Below are 27,046 nucleotides of genomic sequence, written 5' to 3'. Positions count from 1 at the left end.
CCCCTACCACGGAATCAGGATCAAAGCCCTTATAAGAATAGGCAGAAAAACAAACGAACGGCCAGACAAGATTTGAAGGTTTCCGGAAGGATAGTAAGGAGGAAGTTGTCCATTCCTAACTATGCTCTTTATGGGACATGGAACAAAAAGTAAAGGTCACTGTAGGTCCCCAGAGATTTCCAATAGGAGGAGGAAGATAGAGCGGAAGGCAGATGTGAACTAAGGGCTGCGTGCACTTACCCAGCCAGACCAGGTTCTGGTAAGTCTCCAACATCACAGCTGTGTACAGTTCTCTCTGAGCAGGGTCCAGGAATCCCCACTCTTCTTGGGAAAAGTCGATAGCCACATCTCGGAATGTCAGTGATTGCTGAAAGGGCAAACACTTTCTTACCCACAAGGCCCGAGGGAGAGGGAAGTCTTGGCTGAAAAACAGCAGGTGGTGCACAGGCACTGTGGCGTGTACTGGAGGATCCAGGGTTTGTTGTTGTTGTTTTTTGGCCAAATACAGATACATATTATAGATAGTGAAAAACAACTCTTTGGGTAAGAAAAATTATCTTGTATTATCAACCAAAATGTTAAAACTGGTCGTGGACCCTGTTTGAGGAAAGCATTCCAGGAACTTATTTGGAAAACAAGGATTTTTGAGGAAAGCAGGAGCCACGGTGCCTCTACACTGAGTTTGTAGCCTGTGGTTCTAATCCACAGATCCCGGCCTCCAGCGGCAACATCCGACAGGATCTCGTCTCTAGCCAGCAGTGCTCATGTCAGCCTGACCCCCACATCTTTACTGGTAGGAAACTATTCTTTAATCTACTGTTTCTCCTACCAAATCGGGATTTTGTACAAGTTGGTGGTGTTTGTGGACTGACAAACACTCCTCAGTTTGTCTAAACTCTGAAGACAAGGGAAGACTGTCAGCAACCCAGGACCTCAGCTCAGTCCTGAATGGGTTTTTCCTCCAACTGCAGCCCAAAGCTTTACATATGTCTTCCTGTCCCTCCAGAGTTTACTAAATGTGCAAATATATGTAGATGGAATTTTACCACCTTCTAGATTCTCTAATTGTTTACTATATTCTATAATGTCTAATACATCACATCCTTAAAGTCATTTGTCCATTTTCTTCCATTTGTCCATTTATCTTAACATTTTTTAAAAAATCTGAATATAAGGTCAGCATATACTTATGCTCAGTATTTAATGGTGAAATTTACATGTAAGTACAATGAACTGTGAAAACTGTACACTTAAATTAAAAAAACTGGATTATAGATTTCTCTTTTGATAAGTACATTTGAACTGAAGTACATTTCATAATTTACTAGAATCCTGGAAAACCTATTTGTTTAAATATGTGTTTGTGTGAAATGGAAACTGTTCTCCAACTAGTAAGGAAAAGAAAATCTCACTTCTTTTTAAATTTGTCCTTGGATGTGGGATTAAAGCTCAGGGCACTTGATGACAGCAGTATTTATGAGGATTTCTGTTTTACTAGATGACTTTATTCTCTAGGGTTAGGGTTAATCTTTATTCTTTAGGGTCTCATTGTAAGAAAAAACAAACCATAACTCACCTGTGATATGCCTTCCAGAGGTCCAGTGGCCGTGCTCCCCTTCATGAGGCCTTTCTTTTGAAGAACAGAGTCCTGTGAATGTGGAGCTGAGGAGATGGAAGGAACTATCAAAAAAAAAAAAAAAGCATCAAATTTGTGTCATTTTCTCTTATCTTCTACTACTAAGTCGCTTCAGTCGTGTCTGACTCTGTGTGACCCCACAGACGGCAGCCCACCAGGCTCCCCCATCCCTGGGATTCTCCAGGCAAGAACACTGGAGTGGGTTGCCATTTCCTTCTCCAATGCATGAAAGTGAAAAGTCAAAGTGAAGTCGCTCAGTCCGGTCCGACTCCTAGCAACCTCATGGACTGCAGCCTACCAGGCTCCTCCGGCCATGGGATTTTCCAGGCGAGAGTACTGGAGTGGGGTGCCATTGCCTTCTCCTTATCTACCCCCCCTGTAAAACATCAAAACAGAGTAGTGCCCAACCACAACACCTTTTTTGAGATTTACTGGTTCTCCAAGTTGTGAGAGATTCTAGTGCGATGTCTTCACATCTGTTCCTCAAAATGGTCACTGATGAAAATGACTAACCACAGTTACTGTGCTGAGGGCTTTATATGTATTTCCTTCACACTCCGTCGTGGCTGAGGCAGCCATTCCTGTCTAAATGTCTCTCCCTGAAAGTGCATGAGTGGGAAAACTGGTCAAATTAGAAAAAGGCCAATAGATGGGTTCACAGGATCTTGATTTCTTAAAATGAAAGTATACTTGACTTACAACATTGTGTTAATTTCAAGTGTACAACACTGATTCAGTTTTAGTTTTATATATTCGTTTTCTTCAGGTTTTCTCCCTTATTGTTGTTTAGTTGGTATAAAAATTTAAACCAACAGTCACACAGCCTTTCTAGAGCTCAGAAGAGTCCTCAACAAACACCCACAGAAACCGTGAGGCAAATCCCATAACCACACGGAGAACAATCGTGCAGGCGGACAGGACGCGCGACCAACCAATGCGGACACCCCGGGTACACACACCCCCAGCGACCACTCCCGCCCTCCAAGGCCGCCTAACCAACTCACCCGCCGCGCTTCCGCCCTCCAGAAATCGGCCGCGACTCTACGCGCCTGCGCAGCCGCCGCTCACCCGGGCCCCTTGGGCGCGAAACCACGACCCCACGGGCCACCGCGCACCAGCGTGTCCGGTACTCTCGGGTACCTGGCCCCGCCTCCACGGGCGTCAGTACGCACGCGCGCTCCGTTTCCACAGCGCCTCCCCGCCCCATCCCTGAGTCAAGCCCTGTGAAGAGGAGGGCGCCCCCTGCCAGATAAAAGCAGTCCAGCTCGTTGCCACACCCAGACACTCCCGGTCCCGCACTCGGCAGCCGCTACCAAAACGCTAACCCCCGGCGGGCAGGGTCCCGCGGCCTCCCGGCCTCCCGGCCTCCCGGGCTCCCGGCCCCCGCGGGAGGGACGGCGCACGCGCACTCTGGGGCTGCGCGAGCTCCCAGGAGCCCCCGCAGCGCGCGCGCGCCGCTTGGGGGCGGGCACTTCCGGTCGGGCCGGCAGCCGGGCGGCCTGCTTCGCCTTCGTGGGTGTTTGAGTTCTCGGGACGTTTTCCTCTTGCCGCCCGGGCTAGCGGTGCGTTCTCAGGTTAGGGTTCCATGTTGGCAGCGCGGCGGCGGCCGCTGTTCGCAGCCGCTCGGGGGAGGGCGGCCCGGGCACTCGGCGCTGTGCGGGCCGGGCGTCTGGGTCTTTGGCTTGGGCTGCCGCCCGAATGGGCGAGTACAGTGTAGTGCGGGCGTTAGCAATATATTGGTGTTTATGAGAGAAACTCGCGTGTGTGTGTGTACACGCATGCGTACGGGCTTCTATTATTAAAGTTATATTACTTATATTTTTACTGTTCCGTCGCTAAGTCTTGTCCCACTCTTTGCGACTCCGTGGACTGCAGCACTCCAGGCCCCCCTGTCCTAAACAATCTCCCGGAGTTTGCTCGGATTTATGTCCATTGAGTCGGCGATGCCCTCCGACCATTTCATCCTGTTGCCCCCTTCTCCTGCCTCCAATCTTTCCCAGCATCAGGATCTTGTTCAGTGAGTCACCTGTAACTAATTAATTCCATCCCTGAATAGGCGATTGAGGCATTGAAAAAAGCCCCGTTACATGCACTGCTCACTAAACAAAGTTCATTTTGCCCACCCGGCACTGCTGCTTTTGGGATGGGCTATTAGTTCTCCAATCAGGGATTGAACCCGTGCCTTCCACAGTGAAAGCCAGGAGTCCTAACCACTGGACCACCAGGAAATTCCCACAAAGTTGTGTTTTGACAGTGAGATCTTTCCTGGCGTTTCTTTTGGCACATAGTCGAATATGGGTGGCATTAGGTTCAAGATTACGGTCTCTTTAAGTATACGTTCTCCTCAGCTCTGCATTCATGGTGTTACAGGAGACGGAAGTGTCCCATTCTCGGACCGTCAGGAATTCTTAGGCTTGAGTGCCAAGTGAGGGTCCTTTGTTTCCTGCAGGAAAGAATTCAGACCGAGCCAAAGACAAGCGAAAGCTTATAAGGATAAGGACATTTACTAGGGCATTAGCAAGATGAAGTGTAGGATCGTGGGATGCAGTTTTGAGTTTTGATAGCTTAAGCAGGAGACAGGCTTCATCTGTGGAAATACCTCATCAGCTTTCTTTAAATGAGGAGCAAAACACTAATCTCCAAATAAGATTGGTGAGCAGGCTCTTTCCTGGAGGAAAGCCGTATGCAAGGTGGTTTCATGGGTCTGAATTTCTATGTGGTGCAAGCAGATTTGATTTTTTTCCTCTCTGAATGTTGATTCAGTTCAGTTCAGTTCAGTCGCTCAGTTGTGTCCGACTCTTTGCGACCCCATGAATCGCAGCACCCCAGGCCTCCCTGTCCATCACCATCTCCCGGAGTTCACTCAAACTCACGTCCATCGAGTCCGTGATGCCATCCAGCCATCTCATCCTCTGTCGTCCCCTTCTCATGCCCCCAATCCTTCCCAGCATCAGAGTCTTTGCCAATGAGTCAGCTCTTCACATGAGGTGGCCAAAGTACTGGAGCTTCAGCTTTAGCATCATTCCTTCCAAAGAAATCCCAGGGCTGATCTCCTTCAGAATGGACTGGTTGGATCTCCTTGCAGTCCAAGGGACTCTCAAGAGTCTTCTCCAACACCACAGTTCAAAAGCATCAATTCTTCGGTGCTCAGCTTTCTTCACAGTCCAACTCTCACATCCATACATGACCACAGGAAAAACCATAGCCTTGACTAGATCGACCTTAGATGGCACAGTAATGTCTCTGCTTTTGAATGTTGATAGCAAGTCATTTTTATTTTGCCTAACAGACTTTTTTCTTCTCAAAGAGAAAACTCCTCTTTTTTTTAGGGAAAGCAGTATTTTCTTTACATGTGCTATTAAGATGACTCATATTATTCATGAAGTTGCTAAAGTGTATATAAAAAGTATAAAATATTTCAAGTCTTATACAGATATATATATACATGCATACATACACTATACATAAAATTTTTTAAACCATTTTACTGTTTCTTTTCTGTGTTTTATTTTAACCACATGAAATATTTATGCCTAAGGCTCTTTTGACCACAGCACTTTATTCCATTCATTCTATGCTACTCTTACTCTTTTGATATTCTTGTATTAAAGTTATCATTGTAATTGAAATTCAACTTAAAAATAATAAAACAGATTAACTATGCAGTTTTGCTGTTGATTACAGCCCAATCAATTCAGTTCAGTCACTCAGTCGTGTCTGACTCTTTGCAACCCCATGAATTGCCACATGCCAGGGCTCCCTGTCCATCACCAACCCCCGGAGTTCACTCAAACTCACGTCCATCGAGTCCGTGATGCCATCCAGCCATCTCATCCTCTGTCGTCCCCTTCTCCTCCTGCCCTCAATCCGTCCCAGCATCAGTCTTTTCCAGTGAGTCAACTCTTTGCATGAGGTGGCCAAAGTATTGGAGTTTCAGCTTTAGCATCAGTCCAATAACCACCACTAAAATCAAGATAGATTTCTGTCACTCCTGAAACTTCCTTCATGCCTGATTTCCTACCTTCACTCTCAGAGGAAAACACTTTGTTTTTGTGACAGTAGATTTGTTTTGCCTGCTTTTTAAATTTTTCATTTGACTTCATATAAATGGAACCAAGCAGTGCTTAAATTTTTGTGTGTCCAGCTTCAGTCACTCAGCATGTCTTTTGGAGACTCACTGATGATGCCTATTAGTAACTTATTTCCTACTGAGTAGTGTTCTCTTGTGTTACTGTAGTACAATCAGTTTATCCATGTTCTTCTTGATAACATTTAGGATGTTTCTGGATTTGGGGGCTATTATGAATTAAAAGACGCTTACTCCTTGGAAGAAAAGTTAGACCAACCTAGACAGCATATTAAAAAGCAGGGACATTACTTTGCCGACTAAGGTCCGTCTAGTCAAGGCTATGGTTTTTCCTGTGGTCATGTATGGATGTGAGAGTTGGACTGTGAAGAAGGCTGAGCGCCGAAGAATTGATGCTTTTGAACTGTGGTGTTGGAGAAGACTCTTGAGAGTCCCTTGGACTGCAAGGAGATCCAACCAGTCCATTCTGAAGGAGATCAGCCCTGGGATTTCTCTGGAAGGAATGATGCTAAAGCTGAAACTCCAGTACTTTGGCCACCTCATGTGAAGAGTTGACTCATTGGAAAAGACTCTGATGCTGGTACGGATTGAGGGCAGGAGGAGAAGGGGACGGCAGAGGCTGAGATGGCTGGAAGGCATCACGGACTCGATGGACGTGAGTCTGAGTGAACTCCGGGAGTTGGTGATGGACAGGGAGGCCTGGGGTGCTGCGATTCATGGGGTCGCAAAGAGTCGGACATGACTGAGCGACTGAACTGAACTGAATGAATAAAACTGTGAATACTTTTATACATGTGTATTTGTAATACTTTAGAAGAGATAATAGTTATGAAAAAATACTGGGGTTTAAAGAGTATCATCAAAGTCATCCACTGAAATAGTAGTTTATCTAATCTATGGTGAGATATTTTCTGCTGGACAACATTAAGACTCAGTGCCTCTGGATTTTATTGGAGGCTAATTGCGAGGTACCTTCTGCCTAGTATATGTGGTGGTGGTGGCTTCATTGCTAAGTCGTGTCCGACTCTTATGACCCCAGGGACTGTAGCCTGCCAGGCTCCTTTGTCTCTGAGATTTCCCAGACAAGAACACTGGAGTTGCCATGTCCTTCTCCAGCAGATCTTCCCGACCGAGGGATGGAACCCGTGTCTCTTGCATCTCCCGCACCGTCGGTGGATTCTTTACCGCTGAGCCACCAGGGAAGCCCCAAGTTAGTATATGCCATATACTATATGCTTTTTAAACTCACAAATAGCATGGAGAAACATGCTTGGTTTTCATAGGAGCTTCAGTGGTTAGGACACTGAGCTGTCACTGCTGAGGGCCTTGGTTTAATCATTCGTCAGGGAACCAAGATCCCATAGGTGTGGTAAAACAAAACACTTACGCGAATACCCGGTAAAATCTGTCCTCAGCTAGCGTTTGGTCAACTCTGGAAACTTTAGTTTTTCCTTTTTAGGAAGTGAAGTTCATTTAAATTTGAAGCTTTTATCAAAAATGTGAAGCGTTGAACCTTATTCTGAATGCCTTTTATGTGTGTTAATACATCCTCATTTTTAGTACTGTAGAATGCTTTTACAAAATTTTTAAGTGCTTATATTCTCTTTTGAAAGGAAAGGCATCAAGGTTAATAAAACCTCTGTTTAAATTTCAGTGAACTGTTTTCTTCTGTGTATTGGTGAGTTATGTTCATTTTCTAGCTTCTCAGTAGGTCTCTGGTTCACTTATAGTTTTCTTGTCTATAAATGCATTTAAAGTAGTAACTTTGAGAATGTCTATGGCCCCACTCCACAGGTTTTGTTTTATACTGCTCTCATTCACTTCATTGTGCTCTTGTTGTTTCACTGAAGGAGAAAATACTACGTAGTAACATAAATATTATTTTGTGAATGTCTAATTTATTATATTCTTATCTGAGCCACAGCCCTGTATGATTTGTCTGAAACTTCTCCATACCTTCCTCAACTTGATAAATGTTTAACTGTTGTTTAAAATGCCTGGTGCTTTATTCAGTGTGCCTTTTCTGATGCATCATAAATGACGAATGGGGATTTTAAATGTACAATACGTTCTTCAAATATGAATTTCCGATTAAAAGAGACTTATGACTAAAGAACTTCCCACACTCCTAACGTTCACAGGATTATTCTCTCTTATGCTTTCTTTTATTTAAGTTAGGATTAGCTTAGACTGACTTCCCTGGTGGCTCAGACAGTAAAGCGTCTGCCTACAATGCGGGAGACCCGGTTTCAATCCCTGGGTAGGGAAGATCCCCTGGAGAAGGAAGTGGCAACCCACTCCAGTATTCTTGCCTGGAAAATCCCATGGACAGAGGAGCCTGGCGGGCTACAGTCCATGGGGTCGCAAAGAGTCGGACACGACTGAGCAACTTCATTTTCACTTTCTAAGGGTTTCCAAGATTTCTCCACTTCTTTGGTTGCTAGCCAGACAGCATGAATTTTCCAGTTGCTAATGACTGATAGGTAGTGTCTAGAAGCTTTTCTACATTATTACATTAATAGGGTCTTTGATGAATGAATGAATGTGATGGTGATGAATATGCTGATAAATCTAACATATAAACCAAAAAGCATTTCCATATTTGACAAGGTTAAGAATGAGACAGGAGAAGTCTTTTCTTCTCTTATTTATAGGGATTTTCTATGGCATAAGTTCTTTAAAGTTGAGAAGATGAGTGCCCGAAGTCCTTCCCACATTTCTTTCATTTACTGGGAATGAATTTTCTTGTGTTGAGTAAGCTGTGAGCACTAATGGCTTTCCCACATCCCTTGCATTCTATGAATGTGGCTTCTCACCAGTGTGGATTATCTGACGTAGTTTAAGCTGTGAGCCCTGCCTAAAGGCCTTCCCACATTCATTACATTTTTAGGGTTTCTCACCAGTTTGGATCCTCTGATGTTGAGGAAGATGTGAACGATGGCCGAAGGCCTTTCCATATTCATTACATATATATGACTTCTCACCACTGTGGATTCTTTGGTGTTCATTAAGCTGTGTGGTACCACTAAAGGCCTTTCCACATTCCTTACAGACATGGGGCTTTTCTCCAGTATGAATTCTCTGATGTTTAGTAATCAATGATAAGTAACTAAAAGCTTTTCCTTATTCAGTACATTGATAGTGTTTTTCACCAATATGAGTTCTATGATGGACACTGAGTTGTGAGAACCGAACAGAGGTTTTCCCACATCCTCAGATTCACAGTGTTTCTCACCAGTATGAATTCTCTGATGTCTTGTAAAGAGTGAAACAGAACCAAAGGCCTTTCCACATTCTTCACATTCATAGGATCTTTCCCCACTATGAGTTCTCTGATGAGGAGTATTGGGACCGTGATGGACAGCCTTCCCACAATGCTGACATTCATAAGATTTCTCACCAGCATGAATTTTCTGATGACTAAGAAGAGATTTCTTCTGCCATGGCCTTTTCTACGTTCATTACACACGTAGGGTCTACTTCCAGGTGGAACTTTATGAAGCAGGTTACGGGATGTTTGCTGTCTCAAAATGTGTATTTCTTCGTGGGTGATTACGACTTGATTGAAACTTTCTTTCTGATTTCCGTGATATATCTCAAATGTGCCTTTACATTCCCAGTCATCTTGGAAACTGGAATTCTCAAGATCTTCATAAAATTTTCTGTTTTCTCCCATTTGGACACCTGATCTGAAAGATAATGAAAAAGCAGAGATACTTGTTTTAGTCCAAGGTCAGTTAGAGCTTCTTTAGTAGAAATAGTTTGAAACTGAAAATAATGCTTATGAAGAAAGCACGCTCCCAATCAGGAATCCAGGAATTCCTGTTCTCGAAAACCCCCAGAGTACCTGCTTCAGCAGGAAGGATCCAGCCAATCAGTGATTCATTTCTGAAATATTGATGGGGATAGTCGGTGGGCTACTATTAAAAGGCGGTGGTAGTGACGGTGAGCCGGCCTTTTCCCTGGAATTCGGTGTCCAGGCATTTCTGGCAGCAGTGGTGGTGGTTTCGTCGTCTTAGTCTCTGAGCCCAGATCGTGGCCGAGGCAGTGTGTCCTTGGAGGCGCGTCTCTGCCCTAGTGTGGCTGAGGGGGGCGCCACTTCTGGCAACTTGCTGTTGCCACATTAGAGAAGGCATTTCTGGAGACCTGCCTTAGAGCCAGCTCCCGTAACCCTTCTAACAGTTTTATAAGCACCCATTTCCCATATTTTGAATCTTTACATATAATCTTAATACTGACCTTAAGAAATTGGGGTTGGGGGGAAACACAGGATTTCAGGAGAAGATAAACCAGGTTATTAGGAGCAACCCTTCCACTAAAAATGTGTTTTAAAAATAAAACTTGCACCAAAAAATCTTTGTCAAAGGTTTGGGGGAAAAAAAATAACTCAGAATTAACAGGCAAAAGTCTACGGAAACTTGAGCTCCAAGGCGCAAAGAGTACTGAAGCTGGTTTGCCCTGAGTACCAGCCCTAATTTTGTTCAGATGATCTCCTGTGTATATGTTGTGTGTCTTTTTTGCCCAAACACGTCACCTGGTGTCTTGGTGCATTTGGGCTGCTAGAACAGAATATTAATGCCACAGACTGGGTTGCTTATGAACAAAAAACTTCTCACAGTTCTGGAAGCTGAGAAGAATTCTGAGATCAAGATGCTGACACTCAGCAACCAGGAGATAAATTCTTACATTGAGCCACCATATTTTGGAGTCTGATAACAGCAGCTTAGCTTAAGCCCTGAGACAAAGTCAGTCTAAAATCCTATGTGAAAGGAGCCTCATTTTCTCTGTAAACCTTTTGAGAAAAAAGTTTAGAAGGAACAACTCTGGAAGCCAACCAGGTGAGCTTCCCCCCATCCCCCACAACGGCTAACCTCTTAGGCCGCTGTCTTTCACCACCAACAGTTCCTCCCTTTTTTGCAACAATCGATCGCACTTGACTTAGAATTGCTAGACTTTCCATGTGAAAAATAAATGGAACCTAGTCGTGCAATTGGTATCCAAATGCTCAGTCCCTTGAGGGGACATTGACAGAGGAGGGTAACGAGCATGGCTACGCAAATCAGGAAGGTGATGTTTCAGAAGTAACTCAGACTTGTTTCCAGCTTTAAAAGGCTCAAACTGTTGCTTCCGAAATCCAGTCAAACTCTTTAGCGGTTCCCTGGAAAGTCAAGTTGGTGGAATCATGATGCTTAGATGATAGGTAATGAATTCTGAGAGTAAGATCTTAACCAACAGCTGAGACGCCTGTCCTCCAATTTGTACACATCCCTCCTGGCGGATACGTGGAGGAGGAGGAGGGAATTAGCCACCCATACATACTTGGCTCCAGTGGACTTGATGGCTGCATCTTTGGGGTGATCCTGGTATGGAAAAACTACCGTGTTTAGGCTTTGAGAGCTGAGTGATCACATGACCTTAAGGGGAAGGGTAAATTTGCTACATAAAGGGAAAGGGCACTATACAAAAATTGCTCAGGGTTAATTGAGTTAAATTATGTAAAGTGCTTATTATGTTATAGTGCCATATTTATATAAAACATACACTATTATGTTACAGTGCTATACACACACACACCTTCCTCAGTTTACTATGGGGTTATAGCCTGATAAACCCACTGTAAGTTAAAAATATTTAGTCGAAAAAGCATTTAATAATATACAACCTACTGAACATCATAGCTTAGCTTCACCTACCTTGAATGTGCACAGACCGCTTACATTAGCCTACAGTTGAGCACAGTCATCTAACACAAAGCCTATTTTATATTAAAGAATATCTGATGTAACTTACTGACTCCTGTATTGAAAGTGAAAATCAGAATGGTTCTAAGTGTATCTGTTGCTTACCTTTCTGATATGCTGGCTATCTGAGATAACTTGCTGGAGCTGGAGATTCTTGCTGCTGCCCAGCATCATGAGAGCCTCATACAGCATATCGCTAGCTCAGAAAAGGATCAAAATTAAAAACTCAAAGTACAGTGACTATTGAATGAATATCACGTTCAGTTCAGTCGCTCAGTCGAGTCTGACTTTACAACACCATGGACTGCAGCACACCAGGCCTCCCTGTCCGTCACCAACTCCCAGAGCCTGCTCAAACTCAGGTCCATCGAGTTGGTGATGCCATCCAACCATCTCATCCTCTGTTGTCCCCTTTTCTTCCTGCCTTCAATCTCTCCCAGCATCAGAATCTTTGGGTTTGCATCAGGTGGCCAAAGTATTGGAGTTTCAGCTTCAGCATCAATCCTTCCAATGAATATTCAGGACTGATTTCCTTCAGGATGGACTGGTTGGATCTCCTTGCAGTCCAAGGGACTCTCAAGAGTCTTCTCAACACCACAGTTCAAAGGCATCAATACTAAGGTGCTCAGCTTTCTTTATAGTTAAACTCTCACATCCATACATGACTACTGGAAAAACCATAGCTTCGACTTGATGAACCTTTGTTGGCAAAGTAATGTCTCTGCTTTTTAATATGCTGTCTAGGTTGGGAAAAGTTGGCTTAAAGCTCAACATTCAGAAAACTAAGATCATGGCACCTGCTCCCATCACTTCATGGGAAGTAGATGGGGAAACAGTGGTAACAGTGTCAGACTTTATATTTTGGGGTTCCAAAATCACTGCAGATGGTGACTGCAGCCATGAAATTAAAAGACACTTACTCCTTGGAAGGAAAGTTATGACCAACCTAGAAAGCATATTAAGCCAACAAAGGTCCGTCTAGTCAAGGCTATGGTTTTTCCAGTAGTCATGTATGGATGTGAGAGCTGGACTATGAAGAAAGCTGAGCACCGAAGAACTGATGCTTTTGAACTGTGGTGTTGGAGAAGACTCTTGAGAGTCCCTTGGACTGCAAGGAGATCCAACCAGTCCATCCTAAAGGAGATCAGTCCCGGGTGTTCACTGGAAGGACTGATGTTGAAGCTGAAACTCCAATACTTTGGCCACCTCATGAGAAGAGTTGAATCACTGGAAAAGACGCTAATGCTGGGAGGGATTGGGGGCAGGAGGAGAAGGTGACAACAGAGGATGAGTTGGTTGGATGGCATCACAGACTCGATGGACATGGGTTTGGGTAGACTCCAGGAGCTGGTGATGGATAGGGAGGCCTGGCGTGCTGCGATTCATGGGGTTGCAAAGAGTCGGACACGACTGAACGACTGAACTGAACTAGGTTGGTCACAACTTTTCTTTCAAGGAGCAAGCATCTTTTAATTTCATAGCTGCAGTCGCCATCTGCAGTGATTTTGAAGCTCCCCAAAATAAAGTCTGTCACTGTTTCCACTGTTTCCCCATCTATTTGCCATGAAGTGTTGAGACCAAATACCATGATCTTAGTCTTCTGAGTGTTGAGTGTTAAGCCAAAATTTTCACTCTCCTCTTTCATCAAGAGGCTCTTTAGTTCTTTGCTTTCTGCCATAAGGTTGGTGTCATCTGCATATCTGAGGTTATTGATATTTCTCCCAGCAATCTTGATTCCAGCTTGTGCTTCATCCAGTCCAGCATTTCGAATAATGTACTCTGCATATAAGTTAAATAAGCAGGGTGACAGTATACAGCCCTGAGGTACTCCTTTCCCAATTTGGAACCAGTCTGTTGTTCCATGTCAGATACTAAGTGTTGCTTCCTGACCTGCATATAGATTTCTCAGGAGGCAGGTCAGGTGAAGGTGAAGTTGCTCAGTCGTGTCCGAATCTTTGCAGCCTCACGGACTGTATCCTACCAGGCTCCTCCGTCCATGGAATTTTCCAGGCAAGAGTACTGGAGTGGGTTGCCATTTCCTTCTCCAGGGGATCTTCCCGACCCAGGGATCGAACCCTGGTCTCCCACATTGCAGGCAGACGCTTTACCATCTGAGCCACCAGGGAAGCCAGGTAAGGTGGTCTGATATTCCCATCTCTTGAAGAATATTGCATTCAAGCCACTGTAAAGTGAAAAAAATCCTAAATTGGACCATCCTAAGTTGGGGGCTATCTACACATACAGAGATGGAGATATCTGTATCTGCATACAGCTCTATCAGATCTATTTATCTCAATGTCAGTCAGCAACAGTCTTTCTCTAAACACACAGAGACCTTCTCCTTGAACTAAGTAGCTAGGCTTCTCCAGGCCCTCAGGGCTCCAATTTCGGGTTCTGTTCCTAACCCGTTGAGTCCAGTTTTACAAGAATTCTGCTGGATCAGTTTATCAAGACTCCCCACTCCTACCCCAACCCTTAACATCTTTTCACTCTCGACAGCCTTCAGCAAGAATCCTATTAAGTCCATTTAGCCAGATTCTCCCTCTTATCTTTGATGATTTGTCTTTGTTAACTGCACATCCAGTGATTCCCCCACCTTGCTCTTTGACTATAAATTCCCACTTGTTATATTTGGAATGGAGCCAGTTTTGGACAAAGGCCTCTGGCCCTGGGGCAATAATTCCTGGGTAAAATGTGCCTTGAGAAACTTTAGATTCTATCCAGTATTGGTTTTCTTTGTCAATATTTTGGGGAAGACTCAGATATCGTGGATAATCCACACAACTACAATCTTCCTAGGGAAAATGCAAATTAAAAAAAAAATTCAAAATTGCCCACAGCCATAAGTGGTTTCTGGGGTCTATGGATCCTATGTCAAGAATCTTCAAGAAGGCTGGGATCCGTTTGGGGCTGGACACGGGCCCCACTGCCATGGTTGCTGAGAAAGGTAGTGTCGAGGCAGAAGAGCTAAGACTTGCTCATCCCTCACCTCCCCCGAACTGCCAAATACCCTCCCCGCCACCCACAAAGAGCTCTGATCCAGCCCCGGGCTGAGTGGAACGTTGACTCGCACACGTATAAATAAATAATCGCTCTGAGACAAAAACCAAGCGAGGGTTCCTAGTAAGTGACTCAAAACAGTAGATACTTGCAGGCCACTTTCACCAATCATAATCAAGTAAAATTTGCAGCTGGTCATTTAGAATGCTTTCAGCTGCAAGTGTACAAAATATTCGATTGAGAGTAAGTTAAGCAATAAAGATTTATTTTTCTTATATAACAAAAGCATCAAACAGACAGTTCCAAATTGGCCCTGTAACTCCGTGTTGTTAGGGTCCTGGGTCAGCCTCTTTGAGGTCCTCTCTTTTCTGCTCTTGTTTCCAAGATGACTGCAACAGCTCCAGGCATCAGGTTCTCAGAGAAAAATGTTTAAAAGCAAGAAATGAAAGAGGGAGTCTTCCTACTATATCTGTCTCTTCTGAATGAGGACGATCTTTCCCTGAAGACCCGGTAGATCCCTAGAATATACTGGCCATACACTGGAACGGATGGGCCATCTTGAGCTGCAAAGGAGGCTGAAAATTGGCATTTGACATCTTCAGAGTCTAAGACAAGACACAGATGCTACCAACAGAATGGGAACTGGGTATGGCTGCTAGGTAGGCAACCAACCTGTTCTGTCTGTGACAAGTTATAAAAGATAATCCAAACAAACAACCTGAAAATTAAGAAACAGTCTCCTAAACTTAATTTCCCTTGGATCAGAGAGAAATAAAAACTGAGATTATTGTAGGATGTGTGCTGAGTCGGCTCAGTTGTGTCCGACTCTTTGTGACCCTATGGACTGTTAGCACATCAGGCTCCTCCGTCCATGGGACTATCCCGACAAGAATCCTGGAGCCAGTTGCTATTTTCCAGCAGATCTTCCCGACTCAGGGCTGGAACCGGAGTCTCCTCCAGCTCCTGCATTGGCGGGTGGATTCTTTACCACTGAGCCACCTAGGAAGCCCCAGGAGAAAATGCAGGACAGCTACTTCCTATCTCCTCATTTTCTGCCTCTGTTTCCTATTGTCTATCATCAGGGCATTTGGTATTCTTTTCTGGCTTCTTAAATAGTACATTTAATATATTTGAGTACTATCTTTCCGGTTTTCATGTTTACATGCACTTAAAGGCATAAAAAACTCCCGAGTGGCTTCAGCCACACCCCACATTTCTTGGCATGTAAAACTCTCCTTCTCTTTGTTTTCATTACCATCAGTGCTAACTGCGTGATTTAGTTTCTTGTTAACCCAGGAGTAATTCGGTGTGCTTGGTTTTCGAATTTCCAAGAAAACTCACTTTTGGCTACTGCTGAAACTATTACACTGTGGTGAGAAAATGTAACTTTGGAATATGTTAGAGACAAAATTTCCTCCAACCTATGTGTCTTTGACAATCATGGTCTAAAAAAGTTGCACCCATATACTTTTTCTTCAATATGAATTTTATTACTCAGGATAAAAGAAAGCTCTGAATAAAGGAATTCTCACTTGCATGACATCCTTCAAGTCTTTCTCCAAGATATAAAGAGTAAGTTGTGATTGGCCTAAGCTAATGGACTCTTCCCATTCTTTCCATTCATATGATTGCTTGCTAACATAAATTCTCTGATGATTAATAAGGGGTAAGTGCTGATGGAAGGCTTTTCTACATTTATTAAATTCACTTGTGTTTCTATATCATGCATTCTCTGATGTTGAATGGTAGCTGAATCATGATTTAAAGTCCTCCCATGTTCCTTATATTCATAGGGCTTTTCCTCAGTATGAATTACCTGATGTTGAATCAGTTGTGAGCAGTGGCTGAAGGCTTTCCCACATTCCCTGCATTCATATGGCTTCTCACCTGTATGAATTCTGTAATGTACAGTAAGATGGGAGACCCGTTTGAAAGCCCTACCACATACCTTACATTGGTAGGGTTTCTCTCCTGTGTGAATTCTCTGATGTTGCTTAAGTTGTGAGCTCACCCTAAAGGCCTTCCCACATGCCTTACATTCATAGGGTTTCTCACCGGTATGAATTCTCTGATGTCGAATAAGAGTTGAGCCTTGATTAAAGGCCTTCCCACATTCTTTACACTCATAGAGTTTCTTGCCAGTGTGAATAGTCTGATGTTGAATCAGCTGAGAACGATGACTAAAGGCTTTCCCACATTCCTTGCATGCATAGGGTTTTTCGCCAGTATGAATTCTATAATGCACTTTAAGATGCGAGATCCGATTGAAAGCCTTGCCACACTCCTTACACTGATAGGGTTTCTCACCAGTATGAATTCGTTGATGTTCAATCAGCTGTGAGCTTCGACTAAAGGCCTTTGCACAATCCTTACATTCATAAGGTTTCTCACCAGTATGAACTCGCTGATGTTGTATGAAATTTGAACCAGAATTGAAGGCCTTTCCACATTCCTTACACTCATATGGTTTCTTGCCAGAATGAATATTCTCATGCTGAATCAGTCGTGAACCGTATTTAAAGGCCTTCCCACATTCCTTGCATTTATAGGGCTTCTCATTAGTCTGAATCCCCTGATGATTAATAAGGAAGTCCTCTTGCCAGAAGTCTTTTGTACATTCGTTATATCCATAGGGTTCTTCTCCGGTATGAATTTCCTGATAAAAAGTAAGGGGTGCTGGCTGGTCAAAAGTGGGTATTTCTTCATTCTCGACTATCATTTGACTCAGATGTCCATCTGGATTTCCCTCGTCCCTGTCAGAATGACTTCTGCATTCCCAGTCATCTTGGAATCTTGAGCACTCAAGACTGTAGCTGGTAAGGCTTTCCGTTATCTCCCACGGGGGTGACTGTACTTCGAAACTCTGCCGCTTTGGAGAGAATACCTTAGTATCGTACCTGGACTTCAGCACTGCAAAAGAACAAAACAAGCATGTGTGTGTTTTTCCTTTTCCAGAAAAAGGAACTTCTGTAGTAAACATTGGAAAGTTGAGACTCAAGATAATATCTGTATGCTCTTGAATGTGATTAAGAATTTAGAAAATGGACAAATAGAACAGAGAGAGAGGAAATATCATAAATTGAGGTGAATGAGGTAATCAGAGAAATCATTAAGAATAGTTCTAAAATGTTAACGTGGAGCAGAATCACTGCTGAACCATGGTTTTAAAAAATGAATGTTTCTGTGAAACCCTAGAAGAGAAAAACATAAGAGTAACAGAAAGCAAATCATTTGTTGCTTGTGGCCGGGGGTACGAACGACTGTGTGGGAAGGAGCACAAAGGAACTTTTCAGGGTGATGAAAATTTATCTTGTCTGTGGTAGTGGTCATGTAAGTGTATACCTTTGTCTGTAGTCATTAAAATATGCTTAAAATGCAGGCATTTAATTTGCTGTAAATTGTACATCAATAAAGTGGATATTTAAAAACGATAGAGAGGGTTGACTAGATACTTCTCTGGCCAGAGGAATGAGACGGTGCATCTGCGTGACGGGGCGTGGTGTACAGCAGGGCTGTTTTCACATGTCCAGTGGAAGACACAGCTGTGGTTTTCTGCTGTGGCGCTTTCTGTCCCTGACATTTAGCTGAACACCACAGCTACAGCTACTGTCAGCTGGACCAGTCTCTCCTGGACTTTCCTGTTGCCTAAAAGTGACCTGGGAAAAAGGAGAGCCTTGTTCCTTGTTTGGAAGATTAGGCCCAAATTGAATGAGGTGGCCTCTTCCAGAGCATATTCTTTGCTGGTTATTCAAACTGCAAGGAAGGGCTGAATGGTGTTGCTGAACTTGATTCGTGTACCTGGCACGTGATTTCCACTGCAGTGGCCTGTTTTACTGCAATCATGGAAATCAGTCCCATTCGGCTAATAAAGAATGGGCTGCTGCTTCATGCAGGAACTATGGGGAAAGTAAATAGGTGCTTTTGAATGTGTTCATGAAGTATATGAGAAAGCCAAAGAAGACTTTATAGGGGGCATGTCTGCTTCTTATGGTAGCATATCAGAGACCACTATTCATTTGTTTTTTGTATGAAGTTATTAAGCAAAAACTACTGGAATAAACAATTACTTTGACAATACAGATGAAAAGTTTGTAAAAGAAGTATCAATTTTGTGGGACTGATGCTGCTGTCGCCTCAAAAATCTGTACCACAACCACAGTGTATGCATACACACGAAGCTGTAATTATAAGACTATGTGAAAAGATCAGACACCACGTTTCGTTGTTCAAGAGGGAAGCTCTCTTCATGGGTCTCTGCACTGTGCTCTAAGAGCTGTGGGAAGGCAGAGTCTAAACACTGCCATTGTAATGACCACCTACGCATCCGTGGTCCATCTACTCAGTGGTCAGCAACATCTGGCTGCCATCGTATAAAGAAGAGCAACCGAAAGACTGCAGTGGGCGTGGACTATTACAGCCAGCCTGGCGGACAGAAGAAAGTGAGTTTGGGATCATGTAACTATGCCCAAGTGGAAGTCTGGTTTTAGGAATTAAAGTGATCACACATTATTGGTGTTCTGGGCAATGTGGGAAAAAAAACCAGAACAGCTGTCTCTAAGGACATGCCACTGAAAGCACGCCTCCCTCCAAACTGCTGCATATGCCGTCCAGGCAGCTGACACAGGTTAGTTTTGTTGAGTGATGGCAGAGTACAGTGTTTGTTCCATGAGCACTTTTGCACTCATGTAAATTAAGCCGTCTCTAATCATATATTGTGAAGTAACTTTACAAAGAGAGCAATGATTTTCTAACTTTCAGCTTCTCTTCTCCTTGTAAAGTTGCAAAATAGCAAAAATGATAGTGAGGTCCTCTGTATTAGTTTTACATTTTCCTGACAAGATCTGGTGCAGTTTTTTAATTTAGCATTAGTAGATGCTGTTTTTGACAACCAATGAGGTGATGTCTAAAAAGCTTATGGATAGTTTTATGGTTCTGTTTGGGTTGGTTTCCTCAAATGGAACCTTAAAGGATCCCGAATGACCAAAACAATCTTGAAAAGGAAGAACAAAGTTGGAGGCCTCTCTCACTTCCAACTTCAAAACATGTTAAAAGAGCTACAGGAATCAAAACTGTGGAACTGCCATAAAGGAAGGTATTTACCCCGTGGAACAGAATGGGGACAGCAGAAATACACTCATACATACGGTCAAACGATCTTTAACAAGGGTGCCAAGGCCACACACTGAGGAAAAGACAAGCTCTTCAACAGATAGGGCTGAGGAAACTGGATATCCACATACAAAAGAAAGGAGGACCCCAACCTTACATTAGATGAAACAGCTCAAAATGGATTAAAGACCTACACCTAAGATATGAAGCTCCTAGAAGAAAACAAGGGAAAAGCTTCATGACACCGCATCTGACAGTGATTTTCTGGATATGGTACCGAAAGAGCAGGCGCCAGAAGCAAAACCGGACAAATGGGAACATCAGACCTAAAAACTGTGCACCAGAGACAAAAATCAACAGGCTGCAAAGGCAAGCTACAGAACGGGACAAAACATCTACAAAGCATGTATCTGTAGATGGTCACATACAGACAATACAAAGAACTAAAACGCAACGAAAAAATAACCTGATTTTAAAATGGGCAAAGGGTCCGAATAGACATTTCTCCAAAGAACACATACAGATGGCCAACAGGCGTGAGATTCAGTATTCAGAGTTTGGTATTAGCAAATCTATTCATGTAATCCATATTTTATAGATTGAAAGAAAAAAAAATATGAAAAAGTAGATGCTTCTTTAAGCGAAGAAAATATCTCTATGTTATTCCTATGGCTGATATTATGCTTAATAAAAGTTACTAAAAATATTCCTGTTAAAGTCAAAAACAAGATTAGTACGTAAAACCCTTCTTAATACTGTTCTGGGGTTACTACATAATCAGCATCCTAGTCAGGCAAGAGAAAAAAACCTGTAAGATAGAAAAATGTAAAAACATCACCATTTGCAGATATATCTATATTATATATATATAATCAAATGCTTGGAAAGCTCAAGAGTTTCATAAAAATCTGTCATAAATAATGAGAAAATTCAATTAATTGGGTCAGCTACAAAATTCATCTGAAGATGTGACTAGCTTTTGTCATATTAGAAAATAACCAGTTGGAGTATAATATGGATGAATGCTGTATTAATCCATATTATAGATTATGCCATTTTCAACAGCAATAAATATAAACTACCTAGGAATAAATGTAATAAGACATACAAAATCGAGGAAGAAAATGTGAAAATCTTCATCAGATATGGTCATAAAGGAAGGGAAAAGCCTGTCATGTTCTTCAATAGGATAAAATCAGTTTTCTCTTAATCTATAAATTTACAGTGATTACAGTAAGGAAAAAATGCATGATTTTTTTGAAAGCAAATATTCTGATTCTAAGGTTTAGATAGAAACGTAAATGAGAACAGCCAGGAAAATTCTGAAAAACAAGAATGAAGAGGGACTAATACCAGATATATAATACATTTAAACTGTTAATAAATTAAAACAGTAATGGTATAGACACATGGTTAGAGATTAATGGGCTACAAGAGAAAGTCCAAAAATAGATTCAGATACGCAGATGATAAAGCAGATGGCAGAGCTGGCTTTATACAGTAGTGATGGGGAGATAAACTGATAAATGCCGCTTGAACAACTGGATAATCTGGACAGTAATGTGACATCACATCTCACAGTAGGAAAATTCAATATGGATAGTAAAGTTCATCGTAAATAAGCAAGAAGAAAATCACAGCAGACTCCTAACCTTTTGAAAGGGTGAAGTTCTCTATAAATATGACACAAACCCACAGGACGAAGGAGTAAACCAACTGAGCACCTCACACACACTCTGTCAAAACTCAGATGAGAAAGCAAAAATCCGGCCTCGGGCACTCTTGGTGTGGTAGGTGGAATAACAGCCTCCCCGACGCCCATGCCCTAATTTCCGGAGCCTGAGCGTGTCAGGCGTGTGCCCCCTCTCCCCATGCTCATCCCACACCTGACCTCACTCACACCCAGGGGCCATGCTGGCCGCTTAACGTCCCATTTCAAATTCTCTTAGAGTACACTGTATGTCGCAGAAACTGTTTCTGGACATGATTTTGCTCCCGTGTCACACGGTGGCTTTGAGTCTCATCAGGGAAGATTTGTGCGCACATGAATGCATACACACACACCCACACCCACACATACACCACGTACACACACACCCACGCCCGCACATACACCCCCTCGGGAACATCTGGTAATGTCTGGAGACATTTTTGGCTTTACAACCGAGGGGAGGCCAGGGAGGCTGCTAAACATCCTGCCGTGCAGAGAATGGCATCCCCTCCTCCCGCCTCAACTAGCTCCCCGACGAAGAACTATCCCACCGCTGAGGCTGAGAAACCCCCATCCAGAGCAGGAGCACCCCAGGCAAAGGAGAGCTGGGGACAAAGCCTCAAAACTGGGATACGCCTGATGCGTCGAAGCCGGCATGGGTGGACTCGCACTGTCCGCTCTCGTGCCCCTACCGCAGAGCTGAGTAGCTGTGACACAGACCAGACAGCTGGCAAAACCTGAAAGACGTCCTGTCTGGACCTTGGAAGACACCTGCCAAACTCTATGTGAATCGAACAGCAAGAGAGGCTGGAGTGGCTGTAACGGAGCGAGCCACGTGGGGCGGTGCGAGATGGAATCAGGGCGGAGGCAGGCGGCAGATTAGAGAGAGCACCTCAGGCCGCCAGAAGTCGCTGGATACTGAAAGCAGCCTGTTCGGCACTGTCCGCTAGGGCAGCCCCTAGCTGCTCACGGCTGCTCAGCACCTGAAGCGTGGCGTGGGCAGCTGTGACATGGAATGTTACTTTTCATCTTAGTTAGAAGTCGTAGTTAAAAGCCACAGCACAAATGGCTGATGGCTACAGTATAGACATAGAGCCTTCTAGGCCATGGGATAGATTCGGGCTTGTCTCTTGAGTGAGACAGGAAGCCGTGGGCAAGCTGTGAGCAGAGATGTAATACACCCTCGCTGAAGACTGAGAAGGACTTCCCAGGTGTCACAGGGCTAGAGAATCCGCCTCCCAGTGCAGGAGACACAGATGTGGGCCCAAGCCTTGCGTCAGGAAAAGCCCTGGGATAGGGAATGGCAGCCCACTCCAGTATCCTTGCCTGGAGAATCCCAGGACAGAGGAGCCTGGCGGGCTCTAGCGCACGGGGCTGCAAAGAGCCGGTCACGACTGAGCACGGACGAATACACACACACGCGCGCACGCACACACCCGCACACACAGAGGAGCCCCGCCCAACACACACACACAGAGGAGCCACACACAGACACACATGTGTAACAGTACTGTCTGACATCAGAAAATGTGCACATGGCACGCACTCACACTCTGGCTGCCCTGTGGAGACCGCCCAGCGGTGGACAAGAGTGGACGCAGAGTCGGGGGAGGGGCCGCTGCAGCTCCAAGTGGTGGGGATAGCAGGAGGCAGCAGTGTTGCTTGTTGGTGAGACGTGGTTAGATTTTGGGTCTACTCCAAGGTAGCGCTAACAGGGTCTGCTGACAGACTGAATACGTGTGTGAGAGGGAAAAGTCAGGGATGCTTCAGCAGTTTTTGACTTAAGCAAGTCGGGTAGAGTCCCCTAGCACTGATGTGCAGAAGAAACGGGGAGGGGTATACCTGTCAGGAACGACCAAGGACTCCCTTTGGGACGTCAGTTCCAGGTGTCTGGTGGACATCCAAGTGGAGCTGACAGGATACAGGTATCGAGTTCAAGCGAGAAGCTGAAGCTGAAGGCAGTCATTCGTAACAAAGAACTTTATCCGGTGATGGAAACATTCTGTGTCTGCACTGTCCAGTAGAGTAGCCACTAGCCACAAAGTAGCTACTGGACATCTGGAACGTGTCAGGTGCAACTGAGGTGCTGAATTTGGAAATGGACATAATTGTAGGGAATTCCCCGGTGGCCCAGTGTTGGGACCCCCACGCTTTCACTGCCGAGGGCCTGGGTGCGACATCTAGTCGGGGCCCGAAGATTCCACAAGCCTGGAGGCGTAGCCAAAAAAAAAACATATCTACTTATAGTGAATTTAAATCTCCACGGCCACGTGTGGCCAGTGGCTCCTCAGCCAGCACAGGTGTGAACGGTGTGTATCGTGCAGTCCTGGAGAAGGCCTTGGGGAACAGACATACGCAGCAGAGGCCCAGGTCCGAGCCCGGGTGCTCCAGCTTGTACTGAAGGTGAGCTCCAACGCAAAGTGCCTGCCGCCTCGTCAGCCCGCTGGGCAGTCAACCACACTGCGTTCTCTCTTCCCACACACGCCTCACTCACCTGGGCACAAGCCTCCTGTCGCCACTTCCTCCACCATCCAGGGCTCTTTGCCTTGCTCCAGGAAGGAGATCACATCAGGTTTGGAAATGGCAAGACCTGGACATAACAGAAAAACATGCCAGCCGGTTATGCTGTGGGGCCTCAGAATTCAGATCCAGGGTCAACAAGCAGGACAGGCAAGAAAGCCCAAGGAATAGAAGAGTCACAGGAAGGTAGGGACAGACGCAGCCTCAGGCCAAGCAGCTGCCCTTTAACCACTCAAAAGACCCTCGACATTGACAAGGAACCCATGTGGCCCCGGGTAACCTCCAAAGTAACAGACCACACCGCCTTACCCAGTGAGACCAGGTTGCTATAGATCTCCAACATCACGTCTCTGTACAAATCCCTCTGAGTGGGTGCCAGCCATTCCCATTCTTCTTGGGAGAAGACTACGGCCACATCCCTGAATACGTCTGACCCCTGGAACAACAGGCAGGTATGCTATAAGCATATTTCAAGGAAACATTTCTCCATGGGATGAGAGGTGATGGAGGAGGTCTCTGCAGGAATGGGCAGTCCTGGTGAAAAATAAGGCTGGGGCTGGGGGCACCTGACATGCCAGGTGACAGGAAAAGATGAGCACAGGTGAAAGAGAGGTTCAAGTATTCTTGAACTTTCCTTTTTACTACAAACCAAAGCTCGTGTACTCGGGTCTCAGAGGAAAATTAAATCCAGCCAAATCGAGTCTTCCCGGTTAGGACAGTATAGTCGAGCATACTGCCCACCCTGTGCTTGAAGCGCGATAAACTCTCCGCGTGAGGCCTGTCGTCTGTACTTCTATGGAGTAACAGGAACAGAACCCAACCACTTTTGGGTAGTCTTTCCTCAAAATATTTTAGTAAAAGAAATACTTCATATCTTGTGCATGCTCAGTCGTGTCTGACTCTTCGTGACCCCATGGACTGTAGCCCCCCAGGCTCCTCTGTCCATGGACTTTTCCAGGCAAGAAAAAAAACCGTCCGCAACTTTTTCAGGCACGGTTTGCCATTTCCTCCTCCAGGGGAATCTTCCTGACCCAGGGATGGAACCCATGTCTCCTGCATTGGCAGGTGGACTCTTTACCACTGAGCCACCTGGGAAGCCAGGTGTTTTATCTTAGAAAACAGAATTTTCGTTTGTTAAGAACGGCTTGAAGACATAGGCTCATCATTATATGAAAACATGTCACACAAATTTTTCCTTATGGGAAAAATCTCGAATGATTACTTTTATTAGCTGCATAATTTACTATGAAGTGAAATAACTGATTCAACCATTCTTTTACGTTGGATGCAGAGGTCTCTCAGGTCTTTCTGCTCTTTCAAAACTATGACTATCCAGACTCGGAGCAATGCATCCATCTAACGGACTGTCTTACAGTCCCAGCTCGGCACTGCGCTTGCTCTGAAGCTGAAGAAGATGGTGGAGAATGACCGAGATTCAGAGGCTCTGTTCAGCCTCAAACTGGACCTTACTGCGGGCATTTAATCTCATAGATGCCCAGGTAAACTTCAGTTACACACCCAACTGTCAGTACGGGAGATGGTGACCCCACACTGAAATTGAGCCCAACCAATACCAACTCCCCTGATTTTGTGTGTGTGATCTCTCATCAGTATTCATCTCCATTTCATCAAATCTCAGTTCTTGTAAGGGATGTTCTCATTTTATATAAGGAAATGGATTTCTTCTCCCTCTGGCCTCCCAGCAGAATACCAAGCCATCAGAAGACACAGAATGCTATACAGGATGAATCCACGTGGGCACTGGTCAGTGTGGATGGGGCCAAGGGCAGGGGGGGAACCTCTGAGTAGCAGATTCTTGGATGGAACCCAGGTGGGAAACTTCTGGATAAGGAAAACAAATATTTACATGATTTGAAAACTCACGAGGGACATGACTGTCAGGATTTCATGGGCTGCTGCGTCCTCCTCTTGGTTTGCCTCTTGGGGAAGGGCAGAGTCCTGAGATAGACCTGAGGGGGGAAAGAGCAATCATATGAGAGGCCAGGCTTGCCTCACAGCTCCCAGAAACTGCGCAGTGACAGCGCCCACCTCTCCTCCCCACTCCCCAATTACAGGGAGCCTTTCCCAGCTCCACCTTGGCACTGATGCGATCTGAGGTGGGGATGCACAGACCTGGTCCAGCGACAGAATCGGGTCCCTGGGACAAGGAAGGCTGTGCTAGGGCCAGGGAGCACAGCCTGCCTGATCTGCTCAGTGAAACCCTCCCAGAGCCAAACCGTTTACTACTCTCGTGCCCACACTGCAACACCTTCAGCGGTCTCCCTGGCTCTTAACCTAACTTTCTAATTAATAAAGAACCCTACAGCCCTACCTAATGTTTGGCAGGCACCATTTTGCAGACCCTGCCTTGAGTCAACAGATGTTTGCAGTGGGCAAATGAGATGGGGCAGCCCCAGTACTCCACCATAAATAACCCTCTGCACAGAGATGTAAGTGAGCGAAGCTTTGGGCACAGTATTTGCTGAAAAACAGAATCAAGATTAGTACATAACAGTTCACAAGTAGGCGAGCGGTTGAATCATATGATGGATGTCAAGCAACTATCTAAAGTCATGTGGGACAACATCAACCCACAGATATGTTTGCCACTGGATCCCTTCAACGGCACCCCACTCCAGTGCTCTGGCCTGGAGAATCCCATGGGCGGAGGAGCCTGGTGGGCTGCAGTCCATGGGGTCGCTAAGAGTCAGACACGACTGAGTGACTTCACTTTCACTTTTCACTTTCATGCATTGGAAAAGGAAATGGCAACCCACTCCAGTATTCTTGCCTGGAGAATCTCAGGGACGGGGGAGCCTGGTGGGCTGCTGTCTATAGGGTCACACAGAGTCAGACACGACTGAAGCAACTTAGCAGCAGCAACATTCAGCAATAGAAGTCAAACCCACCCACCTACTGACAGGCAGGCTAACACTGCCCCCCTCCCCCCCCAAAAAAAACTAAACTGGAATGGAAAACATCCAAGTATTAAGAATGATGCCATCTAACCACTTCCTGAGTTCATCAGTAAAACAGTAGTATTTTATAAAAGAGCTTAGGACATTGCCCAACATGTAACAAATACTTAATTCTTAATGTGTAAACGGAATAATGATTTTGTTTAGTCGCTAACTAGCATACGACTCTTGCGACCCATGGACTGTAGCCCACCAGGCCCCTCTGTCCATGGGATTCTCCAGGCAAGAATACTGGAGTGGGTTGCCATTTCCTTCTCCAGGGGA

At 44.8% G+C, this 27,046-nt stretch overlaps 2 protein-coding genes across 2 annotated transcripts in view; both read right to left on the bottom strand.

Annotated features, from left to right (window-relative positions):
• The window catches only part of LOC128062818 (zinc finger protein 850-like), a 782,010-nt gene extending 779,083 nt beyond the window's left edge, over window positions 1-2,927 (bottom strand). The window contains exons 1-3 of the mRNA XM_052655254.1: window positions 2,641-2,927; window positions 1,577-1,680; window positions 241-367 (exon numbers count right to left, since the gene is read on the bottom strand). Of these exons, the coding sequence (XP_052511214.1) occupies window positions 241-367; window positions 1,577-1,621 (172 nt within the window). The 5' untranslated portion in view covers window positions 1,622-1,680; window positions 2,641-2,927. The remainder of the gene's footprint in view (window positions 1-240; window positions 368-1,576; window positions 1,681-2,640) is intronic.
• A 265-nt stretch (window positions 2,928-3,192) lies between these two features.
• LOC128064099 (zinc finger protein 582-like) lies at window positions 3,193-25,749 on the bottom strand. The gene is given in 7 exon segments (XM_052656896.1): window positions 3,193-3,323; window positions 8,540-8,845; window positions 9,001-9,055; window positions 16,281-17,374; window positions 23,779-23,874; window positions 24,114-24,240; window positions 25,689-25,749. Coding segments are annotated over 7 exon segments (1,818 nt in total). The 5' UTR covers window positions 25,698-25,749.
• Between the last annotated feature and the right edge of the window lie 1,297 nt (window positions 25,750-27,046).

This window comes from Budorcas taxicolor, chromosome 18, assembly GCF_023091745.1.
Source record: "Budorcas taxicolor isolate Tak-1 chromosome 18, Takin1.1, whole genome shotgun sequence".
Lineage (NCBI taxonomy): Eukaryota > Metazoa > Chordata > Mammalia > Artiodactyla > Bovidae > Budorcas > Budorcas taxicolor.
This window is presented reverse-complemented; position numbering and strand designations above follow the sequence as displayed.